Source organism: Nematolebias whitei, chromosome 5, assembly GCF_014905685.2.
Source record: "Nematolebias whitei isolate Nwh7 chromosome 5, NemWhi1, whole genome shotgun sequence".
NCBI classification, from domain to species: Eukaryota; Metazoa; Chordata; class Actinopteri; order Cyprinodontiformes; family Rivulidae; genus Nematolebias; species Nematolebias whitei.
The window spans coordinates 37459357-37472971 of NC_056502.1; the positions used below are offsets into that span (position 1 = coordinate 37459357).

A 13615-nucleotide genomic window follows, 5' to 3' on the forward strand; every position below is an offset into this window, starting at 1 on the left:
TCTCTCTCTCTCTCTCTCTCTCTCTCTCTCTCTCTCTCTCTCTCTCTATCTATCTCTCTTTCTCTCTCTCTCGCTGCATCTCTTTTTTCTGCCTGCTCCCCCCTGAGCTGCCTCTGCTGCCATCTGCAGCGCCTCAGCTCAGCTCGTCGCCTTCACAGCTGATCAGAGACACAACTGACACAGAGAACACAACCGACTGCTGAACAGCAGTCAGCACCAAGACCGAAATATACCAAATTATAGAATTATCTGTGTACACGTATTTCAATGTAACACGTTTAAATTAGTAGTGTGCTCATCCTCCCTCCTGTTCCTCAGTTTGCTCTCTTTCTGTATTTCTGTTGTGCAGAAGCACCTTTAATAGATCAGTCGAGACCCTGTTTTATTTTAATTGTGTTTTCAACATTTCGAGCCACGTGCAGAGTGATGAGGGTTCAGTCTGAAGGAAATGGTCAAATATCACCCTAATAGACCATGACAGCATTATAATAATAAAACTCAGTGGGGGTGTCGTGACACAAAAATGTTCTTTAGACACTTTGATTAAGACTTGATTTGTTCAAACTTTAACATGAACTTTTATTTACTGTGGGTTACAAAAGAGTCACTTCATCCCTCTGGTTTACTTAATATGACATAGATACAAATGCACATATATAGAAAACAAATAAGAAATAATACAAAATGAAAATGGGAGGTCTAAGCATGCAAACCGTTAATGTCTGGGCTGTGACTGGACAAATTCAGAACCATTTCCTCTTTCTCCTTAAACCACTGGACTATAGCTTGAGAAGTGTGTTTGGAGTCTTTGTCCTGCTTGTCCCAGTCTCAGGTGAGAACAGGTGTCTATTCATTCAACCTTTATTTATACAGGTTAATCTCATTGAACCTCGAGGACTCATTTACAAGAGAGACCTGTACGTACTGAGATAATTAAATTGCTGACAGGTGGATCTAAGATAATGATTAAAGCTTGAAAAGAAAGGAGGTGAAGACACATGCACACAGCACTTTTGACTTGATTCATCTGCAATATTTGATGTTGGCTCATTAATTGAAAATAAACTTGTAATCCATATAATTTCAAAGTTTTAGGGCATCAAAACAGAGAATACCTTTGCATAACTAAGCTAATCTCCCTAGAAACTCTGTAAAAACACATCAGTTTAAATTGTTGACATGAAAATTGGTTGTTTTATTAGGTATATAAGAATGTTCCTTTTATTCTTAAACCTAAAAGGAGACCCAAGGAAAATACTGGTTGTCCTAAAACCGAATTAATTAAATAACTGTATTATGAAATTCTGCCAAATTTAGAAGAGAAAAATGAGAACTAACCCTTTTTCCAGTGTGCATGTATAATGCACTAACAGCTCCTTTAATTGGAAACTGTGAGTGGCAGCATTTTTCTTTCCTTCTGCTGTGAAACACTGAAGGATTTCAAAGAGGAAGATGGACGGGTGTCACTGCTGCACTCCACTTCCACAAACACTCTATCCTGCTCACAAAAACACAGAAAAACACACCACAACTATAAACATACATGTATTAGTCTCCGTTCCCACCAGGCTTCATGCTAACGCGCCCACAGAGTGTGTGTGCTTGTGTGTGTGTACGCATGTGTGTATGAAGGAGGGTGGCAGCAGTCTTTTGAGCAGCAACATCTTTAAATCCCAGAGGACTTCGAGAGTTAGTCAACTGGCAGTGCTGTAAGAATATAATGGCAATATTTAGCCTGAAGCACCATGGACACACACACACACGCATATGTAAACACCCACAAACAAACAGCCGTGCTCGCTGGCAGTGAATGATAGATCATACATTCACCACCATCGTTCCTGGTGCTTCTTAGGGAATCACTTCCTGTGTGCACAAACCAAACACACACACACACACACACACACACACAGCTAACTGATAAAAGACAAACCTGCAGATAATGTTTTAATTACACACTTCAGCCCATCTGCACAGCCTCTAGGTAAACTGTATTACCTGTGTCTTTCATCTAGAGGAAGTGGAAATGGTGCAGTTTCTGTTATTATAAAGTACTAATAAAAACTTTTAAAATATCAAAATTATGATATTTTGTAAAAAGAAAAAAAAAATCAATAAATTGTACCTAACAACACTGGAAACTGAGAATAATGACGTCAGTGTGAGAAGTTCTGAGGTTGTGCTATGGTAGTGTCAAATGTTTAGCTGTTCTTTCTGAATTAATCCGCTGCTCTCATCATCATCTTATTTAGGGGAGCACTTTAAACTCACACTATGTATTTACAATTTTATAATGGGATGCAAACAAAAAAATAACAAGTGTTTTATTATTCACAAAGGTTGCATTAATCACTGGTAAGAGTTAGAATAGAACAATCATTTTTCGTTTTTTAAACCTTTGTTTTGCACACCCGAGTACAAAAAAAAAAGTTTTCTGTGCCTTAACTACTCCATTTCATTACAATTAGAAAAAATCAGTAAATTTAATAATGTGTAATTTACAGTCAGTCTGATGAGCATTTTGTTTTGTTGCTGCTCCACAATTCTGCCTCCTCCTTGCAGCAACAATCCCTTTGAAATCGCACGTTCCCCTCCCAGAGATAAATAGCTGCCCAGGTGGCAGTAAGTTTCACAGCACTAAGTAAATGACTGCATCACTAAAGATTCCCCTTCCTGTATCATGTGCTCAGAAATATAAACTCCTACAAGTCCACTTACAACTAACTGGTCACAAATTCATAATGCATTGTTCCCAGTAAATACTGCTAGTCTGTTTTTAATTAAAACTTTGACAGGTTCTATTGTATATAAATTGTGTACGTTTTACTGATGACAGCAGCACCTGTTGTTATTCCAACAAATATTACCAGTTTAGCACTTTCCAAGTTGAAAGTGTTTAAGTTGTGCTGGTTCATTCAGTCGTTGACTAAAAATATGCTGTTCATTTTCCCAGCCCATTAATTGTTATGGAGCTTAAAGACCTTCAGACTCGGTCTTTTACAGCAGACCTCTTCAGGACCATGGACAGTGCCCAGCTGAACAGCATGAGACAGAACCTGGAAGAGATTTAAAGTTAGAGCACCTACAGCAATCACGTTCTCACTTCATCCTTATTTTTTAACAACCCTCAGCCTTCTATCAGTGACCTGGAAGCAGCAGTTTCAAGTGCTAAATTCAGTTCGTACTTCCTTTGTAAATATGGCACAACCTGCTGCAAACTGGCTCCTGAAAATTTAAATCATTCACACTGTAAGATTTATTTACAGACTCTGCTACTCAAACTTTGAACTTGGTGAGCTCTGTTCACCTTTTTATGCGCGTTTCATATTTATTGTGTGAATGTTTATGAAGCAGTCCATCTTTCTTCTGTACGTTTTTCAGCATCTTTCTCATTCCACAATTTTTGTGCTATTTCAACAAAGCATCTCTCAAAACATTCAGCTCGTTCAGGACAATCCTGTTGTGACATTTGGTATTGGTGCAACTTTAGCTTTTTGAAACATTTAGCTTTTTCTGCCACTTTTTTCCTCATAGAAAATGAATTAAGCTCATTTTACATCCTTCAGATCTTTAGATCTGTTTACAACCTTTTACTGTTCCATTCACATTTTGTTCTGCTTCAGCTTCTTTTAGCTTACTTGTGCAAATTTTAACTTTTTTTCAGCTACTTTTAGCTACTTACAGCTGTTTGGTGATCTTTTTAGATTCTTTCTGCCAACCGCAACATTTTTGTGCTTCTTCTAACTTATTTCTGCTAATTTCAGCTTGTTATTGTAATTTCAGCTCCATTTGTCTTATTTATGCGTGTTTCAGCTTTTTCTGCTATTTCCGCTAATATTTAGCTTTTTATGCTAATTTTAGCTTTTTTGGCTAATTCCGCATTTGTTGCACTCATCTTAATTTTTTTTTCAGCTTAATTCAACAAACACTTCCTTCTGGTAATTTAAGTTGATTTTTTAGCTACTTTTCAGCCTTGTTTTTTTTTTTTTTTTTTTTTCAAATTTCAGCTTTTTTCAGATAATTTCCATGGTTTCGTGCTCATTTCTTCTTCTTTCAGCTTAATTGGGCAACCATGTATTCTTTCTGCTTTCTTCTGCTAATTTAAGCTTGATCTACCTGTTCAGTTACCTTTTACAGCTTTTAACACGTTTTAGCTAATTTCATCTGTTTTCAGATAAAATCAAGTTTTTAGTGGTAATGTCTGCAACTTCCAACCTAATTAACTTTTCTCTGCTAATTTAAGCTTGTTATGCTCCTTTCAAATTATCTCTGCTACTTTCAGCTTTTTCTGCTAATTCAGCTACTATTTAGCTGATTTTTGCTCATTTTATCTTTTTCAGCTAATTCCATGTTTGTTGGGCTCATTTCAGCTCTTTCTGCTTTCTTCTGGTAGTTTAAGCTTCTTTATGCCTTTTCAGCTACATTTCAGCTACTTTTAACCTAATTTAAGTTTTTCTTTTAGAAAATGATCTAATTTTGTGCTCGTTTCTGCTTATTTAAACCTAAACCTGTAATTCAGCAACTATGTGTTCGTCCTACGTTCTTCTACTTAGGCTTGTTCTTCCATTTCAGCTACATTTTAGCACGTTTTTTCTGCTAATTTTAGCTGTTTTTCAGCAAGTTCTTCTGCAATAAGCATTCGCACTGTATCTTTGAAGGAAATGCAGTTTCTCTAGTTAGATTCTGAAAGTGTATTTTAACACCAAGTACTGGAAACATGGTCTTGTGCCAGGTCCAAACTGGTGAAAAATGACTTTCTCTGGAGAGATTTTAGCCTTTAATTTAAATTCCAGTTCTGGTATTTTCTGCTAAGAGATACTTAAATGTGATTCTGACCCAGTATGCATCTTTCCCACAACAGCAGTGAACTCGCACACGGTATCAAGTTTTGCCGATGCGCTGTCAAAGCCTAACGTGGAAACAAAAACACTTTGCATTCAAACAAACTCGTGCTTTCAGCCACAAACACAAACACTCTCCCACTCTTTCTGGCCCAAGGTGGATTTCTAGAGGTGCATACATTTGCATGTATCTGCATGTTTAATGAGTTTTGGGAGATCAAGCGATCGTAGCGGCCCTTTGTGGGTATTTCTTTCTCTTTTTTTGAACAAAGTGAGTGTGGAGGGAGAAGCAAAATCAGGGGGAGGGGGGGACCGTGCATGTAAATATCACCCACTGTGTGTTGGCACCCGTCACAGATGGTCGGGGGCGAGGGCACCCTGTGGGCTCAGAATACCTATTTCTGTGTATGTGTGTGCTTTGTGTGAGACTGTGAGGCAGAAAGAGTGTGACCCTGTGTGCCTGAGTCTGTGAATACTTTGCACTTTATGTGTTTGTGTGTCATTAAGCACTTGTTATGTGTGTGATTGTCTCTGTGTTCATTTGAGTCATTGTATCTCAATACTTGTGTGTGTGTGTGAGTACTTCACATTCATACTGTGTGTGTGCACGGTCTGTATCGGTGTGAATCTCTGTGTATTGAATTGGTTGTTTGTGTTTAGGCGTGCTGCAGAGAGTGCGTGTGCCCGTGCCCGTGTGTCTCCCAGCATGCAGCGAGGCTATGATGGCCCTGTTTTGGATGATTGATGTGTTGGAGGGAGCAGCGAGGAGCCCAGGTTGGGCCAGAGCCTCGGTCTGACACGCTGCTGCTTCCCTGCTGCTTTACATATGTACACACAGCCAGAGCCCTCCTCCCCTCCTATCTACTGCCTCGCACAACTCTGCCAACACTCACAGGTTTCTTCTTCTTTTTTTGGGGGGGGGGGGGGGGGGGGGGTCTGTTTATTCCTGGAGGGGAGACTAAGCCTTCTGCTTCAACTTTCTACTTCCTGTTGGGCACCAGTCAGTCATCCAGTAGCTTCTACGTATCGTAAAATATATATTCTTGTTATATTTTTCAATTATCATCTCACGTAGACTCACTTTTTTTCACTCCGATTTTTTTAAAGAGAATAAAATATCAAACTCTATTTTCAATTTCAATCAAAACTAAATCATTTGTTTTCACTTTGACATGTTTTCTGTATCCACTTTACCGATCCCAGCACTGACCAAGAGATGAGGTACAATTTTAACAGGTTGCCACTCCGTCACAAAGCCACTGCCGTTTGTTTTAATGTGCAACACAATGGCTCAGTGGTTAGCACTGTTGTCTAACAGCAAGAAGGTCCTGTTCCATCCCAGGACTGGACCTGGGGTCTTTCTGTGTGGAGTTTCATGTTCTCCTCATGTTTGTGTGGGTTTTCTCCAGGTCCAGGTTTGCTCCCACAGTCAGAAGGAACATTAAGATGATTTCAGACCCAGGCCTCCCTTGCAAAATAAATCTCTGATCTCAACCAGCCGGTCAAAGCAGATGGCCGCTTGTCCTGAGCCTGGTTCTACTGGAGGTTTCTTCCTTTTAAAAGAGAGTTTTTCCTTTCCACTGTTGCCACTGTGCTTGCTCAGGATGAGAGACTGCAACAAAGCCAAGATTCATCTTGTCTGCTGTATTCCTTAGATAGAGAACTTTACTAATTGGCTTTTATGTATGTGAATGTTCCTGTAAAGTGCCCTGAGACGACTTTGTTGTGATTTGGCGCTATATAAATAAACTGAATTGAATTGAATGGGATTTGCTTGGTTAAATAAAGGTTAATAATAATAAAAGTTAATCTGTTTATTATTAAACTATGAGAAACTCAATCTACAAAATATTGTTTAATAAAGTGTTGTCATCATTGTATGTTCCCATGTAATGGCAAAATGAGTTCTCTGCATTTAACCCATCATACCTGAGCTACGCCCAGGTGGAGCAGTGGGCAGCTATGTAAGCGCCCGGGGAGCAATTAGGGATTGGGTGTTTTGCTCAGAGACACCACGACATGTGGGAATGGCTGGGGATTGAACTTGGACTTTCTGGTCCTGGGTCGTCTGTCCTCCCTCTACCCCATCTCAGCCCTAAAAAGAGACGTTCCCATACCAGGAGTCGAACCCAGGCTGCATGGGTGAAAACCAGAAATCCTAACCTCTAGGTTAGTCTATGATTAATAAAGGTAGAATTGCTGCGTTGAAGAAGCCTTGATATTATTCAAGAAATGTTCTTCAGTTACCTCACAATGTATAAATTGCTGCTCTTCCCACTAGAAAATCCCAAACATCCATTGCATTGGGAATAGTGTACTATAAATATTGATAGCAGTAAATATTACATTGTAGACAAAACTTGTAGACAGTTCCCTGACCAATGAAGTTTGGAAAAAAAATGAGTAAAAAAACTTTTGTATCTTTGGAGCTTCACAGTTCAGGCACACTTCACCAAAGAATCATCATTTAAAGTTTGAATGGATCACAGATAGTTTGACTTTACGTGACTGCATTGGTCTTATGATAGCTTTTATCCAACAAAGTTCAGTCAGGTCAACTGGACGGTTTCTTTTTTATTTTTGTTGAGAACTTTCGTCCTTCAACCAAAGGGCTTCATCAGTATTAGGAGCCACAACAAACTGAGTCCCACAAGCAGCACACCCAAATAGTGGACCAACCAGTTTGATAAAAAAAAAACAACAGATGCTTTCTGGGGCCCGCCCTCTCCCCGTCGACTCCTCTGAGGCAGCTATGGCCAAAGTGGTTCAAAACATCATAGTTCATGCTCAATAATCCAGGTAGAAAATCCATAAAATTCAGTCAGGTCATCTGGGTGTTTTTTTTTAATGTTTCATCCTTCATCCAAAGAACTCATCAAGTCTTGTGTGCTTGTGGGACTCAGTTTGCTGTGGCTCCTTGGACTTAAATATAGGGTGAGAAGTTCAGTTTTCCAGGAGAGACTCAGAGTAGAAACGTTGCTCCTCCACATTGAGAGGGGCCAGTTGAGGTGGTTCAGGCATCTGGTAAGGATGCTCTCTGGACACCTCCCTAGGGAGGCACTTCAGGCAAGTCTGACTGGGAGGATACTTGCTGGAGATACTATGTCTCTCAGTTGGCCTGGAAATGTTTTCAAGTCCTCCCAGAAGAGCTGGAATAGGTGACTGTAGAAAGAGATGTCTGGGCCTCCCTGCTCCAGCTGCTGCCCGAGACCCGACTTCAGAACAAGTGGAAGATAATGGATGGATGGATGGATGGATGGATGGATGGATGGATGGATGGAATGGTATCACCAATACCATCCAGACCTGACTTCAGGTAGAGTCCAGCTACCCTGCAGAGGAAACTCATTTCAACCACCTGTATATGTGATCTTGTTCTTTCGGTCACTACCCAGAGTTCATGACCATAGGTGAGGGTAGGAACTTAGATGGACCAGAAAACAGAGAGCTTTACCTTACAGCTCAGCTCCCTCTTCACCACAACGGACCGCCACCTTATCATGGTGGAGGAGTTTGTGCACCTGAATGATCCTAGGAGCTATGCTGTTGGGGGCAATTGTAACTGCCCCTGATAGTCTTCAAAGGCAGATTGGTTTTAGGTGACAATCCAGACAATGAGCGATTCTGAAGACTCATATATGGACACAAAACAGCGAGGAGTTCAGAGTCCCTTGTCTGGCTGGGGGTTACCGGGGCCCCACCCTGGAGCCAGGCTTGAGGGAGGGGCTCATCAGTGAGCGCCTGGTGACCAGGTCTCTACACATGGGGCCTGGTTGGGCTCTGCCTGAATGAGCAACATGGGTTTGCCTTCCTGTGGGCCCACCACCTGCAGGAGGGGCCATATGAGTTGGGTGCATGAGACTATGGGCAGTGACCGAAGATGGGGCTTTGGCACTCTGACCCTGCCTTACCAAAGCTGGCTCTTGAGACCATTCTATCAAACACGGAAAAGGGTTTGATGGTTTACCTCATATGTTCTGGCAAACCTCAGTAGGAAGCATGTTTTTTTTAGCCTGCTAGCATAAATGTTGTCTGGTTATCAACCAAGATAGTTTAGAGTAAAACATGCACCTGGGTACTTGTATTCGTTGATTATTTCAATTGCTCCACCTTCAAAGTACAATCTTTCATGCTTGTTGAACACACATCCTCTTCTACACCAATCTTTTTAGTACTGCACTTTAATAGAGTGGTCTGTTCAAGATGTGATGACTTCTTGTTTTTTGCACAAGAATATAAACTGAAGTTTTCCAACATCTACTTTTTGGGGGTTTATTAAAAATGAACCTGTTATCTTGATAAATATGTTATGTGTAGAGTACAGTCATTCAGAATAAAAGTAATAATTGCCTAAACTAAGTAATTACAAGTCAGAATGTTATTAATGTGCTTGTTAAAATCAACTTAATTCTTATTTTGCAATTTAAATATTTTCCCTTCCCCCCACAAAAAATAAATATCATTTGTGAGCTTGTTTTTTTGTTTATGACTGGTTTTGGTTTTAAAGGTGACTCAGTGAAATTCTGCCCACAGAAGCTGCTGTTTTATGTTATTAAGTGTTTGTTTGGCTCAGAGCATCTTAAATGTGTCCAGCTGGCAAAAAATGAGCAGCCTGGGTGACCTGGACAAGAGCCAGCTTTAACTTCTGCTCTTCTTGGAAAGCAACAATAAAAACATCACCAAGTTGTTCCTTCTCACTCTCTCTCTTCACGCTTGTCTGTATTTGTCAGCAATGTTCTCTCTCTCTCTCTCTCTCTCTCTCTCTCTCTCTCTCTCTCTCTCTTCTTTTCTCACTACTGTAAATGAATAATATTCACTCCCAGTTTCTGTTTATCTCATTCTGTCCATCATACTCCTGCTTCGATGTTTTTTGTCTTGTTTGTTTTCCTCAGCATCAGTATCTTCTCTCTCCTCTCACTTTCCTTCCCCCTGACTCTCACCCATCACTAATCCCTCCCCACCTTGTTGCTTTGTGACTCCATACTTTCTCCATGGCTTTGAAATCAGTTCCTTGCGTTCTTGTTATTCTGCTTTTGCTAATCCTTCCAGTTTCTTTGTCTCTCTTGAAGAAAAGTCAGTTTGGTGTCTTCTTCCTCTGAGCCTCGATGTGTTTCTGCTTGTAGTTCTCACACTATTTCAACAGACAAGTACTATTTAGTGTGCCTGTGGTACCAAAGCTTACCCAGTTTTTATTCAGTTTTAACCATTTATTTGTACCTTGAACCTTTTATAATAGCATCACCAGTGAGCACAACAACATGATACGCTGTGAGTTAAATCCTAATTAGAATTAGGTGCAAAATTAACCTTTGCTCAATTAAAAACTGCTCGGAGTTAGACTCGTGAGATTCCCAGTGACAGCAGGGTTATGGTTTCTCAGAGAGCCATGTCAGCCTCGAAGAAAGGCATGCTGGGAGGCATGTAGGCCTTATTGATCCACCTATAGCATCCAGCTGCTTGTTTTCCAACAACAAATCAATGCTGCTCTCAACTGGGGGCCGCCATGCCTGGCCCCTGATCTGCTCACATCACTCACATGAACTCACACACGGAGAACGATATAGAACACACACACTGACACACACGCACACACAAACGTGCATTTTCAGACATTTGCTGTGGCAGATCTGAGTTTAAATTGACCGTCGTCCCTCGTTAAACAGCTCCCCATAGAAATTTGTCGTGTTTTCCTGATAATTATGCAATGTTAAAGATTCTTTATTTATTTATGGACTATATGAAACTATTTTACAGCTTACATCCAGTTACTGTATCTAAATAATGTAATATCTACAGTGTTTTACCAAATGAAATCAAATGTAACTTGAGTTTTTAAGATGGGAGAGAAACACCAACATCTTGTTGGTGTCCAAATACGTCTTTAAAACATCTTTAGTTGATCCAAAATGCTGCTGCCAGATTCTTAACTGGAGTTAGTGGGAGAGATCATATTTCTCCAGTTTTAGTTTCTCTCCATTGGCTCCCTGTCAAATCCAGAATATAATTCAAAATCTTACTTCTAACCTACAAAGCTCTCAACAACCTAGCTCCACCTTATATTACAGATCTTATTGTTCCATATTTTCCTAACAGAGCACTTCACTCTCAGACTTCAGGTTTACTTGTTGTTCCTAGAGTTTCCAAAAGCAGAATGGGAGGAAGATCTTTCAGTTATCAGGCTCCTCTCTTGTGGAACCAACTTCTAGTTTTTGTTGTTTGTTCGTTTTTTTGAGGCTGACACATTGTCCAGCTTTCAGACTGGGCTTAAGACTTTCCTTTTTGATAAATCCTATAGTTAGGGTCGGCTTGGGTTTCCTGATCTATCCCTTAGTTATGCTGCTATAGGTTTAGACTGCTGGAGGACAAATTGACCACATTTCCTGAGACGAAAAGAAGATTCAACACAATCTGATGGCTTCTTTCTTCAGATAAATAACTTTGACTAATTGGCTTTTTATGCATGTGACTGTTTCTGTTCAGTGCCCTGAGACAACTTCTGCTGTGAAATGGCACTAATTAAATAAATAAACTGAACTGAATTAGAGTGCAGAAATACTTTATTTATACAACTACACAGTAAACCGTGGCTGAACCAACTGGGTTTTATTTCTGCTAGCTGTCCTTTCAGTTTGACTTTGAGAAACACATTCATGTAAAATATCTCAGCGGCCCTGGATACTTGCATTACACAAAACAGAGTGGAACAGTGATTCTTGTTCCTAATATCTGTTTACAGATCAGAACTTTTTTTACTTTAAATAAATAATTTAAAACTATAAAAGATGTTCTGCTATTTAGAAGAATAGTCCAGTAATTTTTGAAGTGGTGTTTTGTCTACTGGTTATCAAAAGTCAGTCCCTTATCAGACATGACATCAGTCATGGAGCGCAGAGTGTGAAGAAAAGTGCAAAAGTCTTCATCCAGCCAAGGAAGCTTTTTAAGGCTTAAAATAACTCTTTCTCAAAAACAACCTACTGGTGTGAAAGAACGCAACATTAGCTAATATTAAACCTCTACCTTGTGATATGACTCGTCTGTTTAGTTTGATGTCGTCTCAGTTGAAGGACGTCTGTGTTACTACAGGAATGGATGTGAGCTGATGGATCATGCTCTGTGACTGGTGTCCACTGAGAACTATTAAACACAACATCATCCAAACTGCATATGCACAAGATATGATATGACGTTTAAAGCATTTTATAAAATCAAAAGTTAATTGTAACACTTTTAATGGCAAGTTTTAGAGATAGGTTGACAAAATGCATGCATGTTTCAAAATAAACCCACTCGTTGTACTAAATTAGTTTTAATTTGTTCATAATTTACTGCAAATAGTTTTTAAAAACGTATAGAAACATAATAATGTGTAAGCTTTTATGTCTTAAAAGACATCACCTGCAGCCTGTGGATTAATAAAAAATAATTATAGCCTGATAATTATACAGTATTTATTTGTGCTTTATTGACATGGCAGTGGTAATAATAAGATTATTAGTTTTGTCTGTTCATCTTTTTTATTTCCTCTGGTTGTTTTTCATCTAGCTTCATGTAAATAATCACTGAGTTCAGAAGTTTTTCCTGATTGGTTTGTTTTGAAGGGAAACGTGAAGTTTTTGCTTCTGTGTTGGTTTTCAGGTGACTGACCACATGGGCACAGTGAGGAGCTGCGCACGGCCGAGGGAAGAGGCGGCTGCCGGAGCTGTGCTCGGAGCTACGCTCATCCTCTACGGCACCCACCACCCAAACAAGCCCACCGTCGGTACGTGAACTTCTGAGCCTGGTTCAGGACTGAACTCGAGCAGAATGACTGGAGCGAGCAGTTGAAGATGATTCATGCACTAAGAATCATAACACCGAGAGGGCACAAGATCATAGAAATGCACAAAGTGGACAATTAAACCAACAGGAAGTTTAAAAAGAAATACTTAAAATATAATATTACTTGTTGAGACTACTACACTTCTTGCAGCTGCTTCCATGGCTGCAGCTCTGTGGTCAGAGGAAGTCGAGTGACCACAGGGGCTGTGATGTGTAATTACAGAGTGACCTCTTGTTGCCCCTCCTCATTCTCACCTCCTCCTTCTCCTTGGTGCACACGACCTCCACTCACACACACCTCGTTAGCGACACCGACCCAAAACCACACCAGTGTCCCCAGTGTCCCAGTCGGGGATATTAGGGTCGTTAGAGGCACTGAGGCATGCGGGCAGACAGGCGTTGAACCACACTACTCTCCTGCTGATCTGTCAACATGAGCTCCCAGCGGTCCTGGAGCTCCTGGAATATCTGACGGTTTGATAGTCAAGGAAAGTCAAGGACCTGAACGATTGTGCTGTTAAGATCAGAAACTTTTTTTTTTAATCTGAATCTTTAAAATCCTAATTTAAGGAAAATGTTAAAAATCAAACTGGAGAGAATGAAGAGTTAGCGTTAGCAGGATGTGAACGTTCTCTAGTTTAGTAATGGAAACCTGAAACGTGATGACAAAGTGATGGAATTTCACCCGAGGGCCACACTGCGGCCCTCCCCGTTATTTATCTGTGTGTGTGTGTGTGTGATAAAGTGTGTGTGTGTCATGTTCTGTTGCTCTCTCCTCTCTTTATGTCAAGATGCTGATCTCTCTGTTGAGGAATCAATGCCCCCCCCACCCCCACCCCCCACCCATCCATGTATTCCTCTCCATGATCCTGGATTGTACCCAAGTTCAAGCTGTTAGTCAATCTGCTGCACACACACACACACACACACACACACACACACACACACACACACAC

The 13615-nt window shown here is 40.3% G+C and overlaps 1 protein-coding gene across 1 annotated transcript in view; it reads left to right on the forward strand.

The window, feature by feature from the left end:
- The window catches only part of LOC119410401 (proprotein convertase subtilisin/kexin type 6-like), a 300210-nt gene that overhangs the window by 277457 nt on the left and 9138 nt on the right, over positions 1–13615 (forward strand). Inside the window, exon 16 of the mRNA XM_037677312.1 lies at positions 12477–12600. Coding sequence (XP_037533240.1) covers positions 12477–12600 — 124 coding nt within the window. The remainder of the gene's footprint in view (positions 1–12476; positions 12601–13615) is intronic.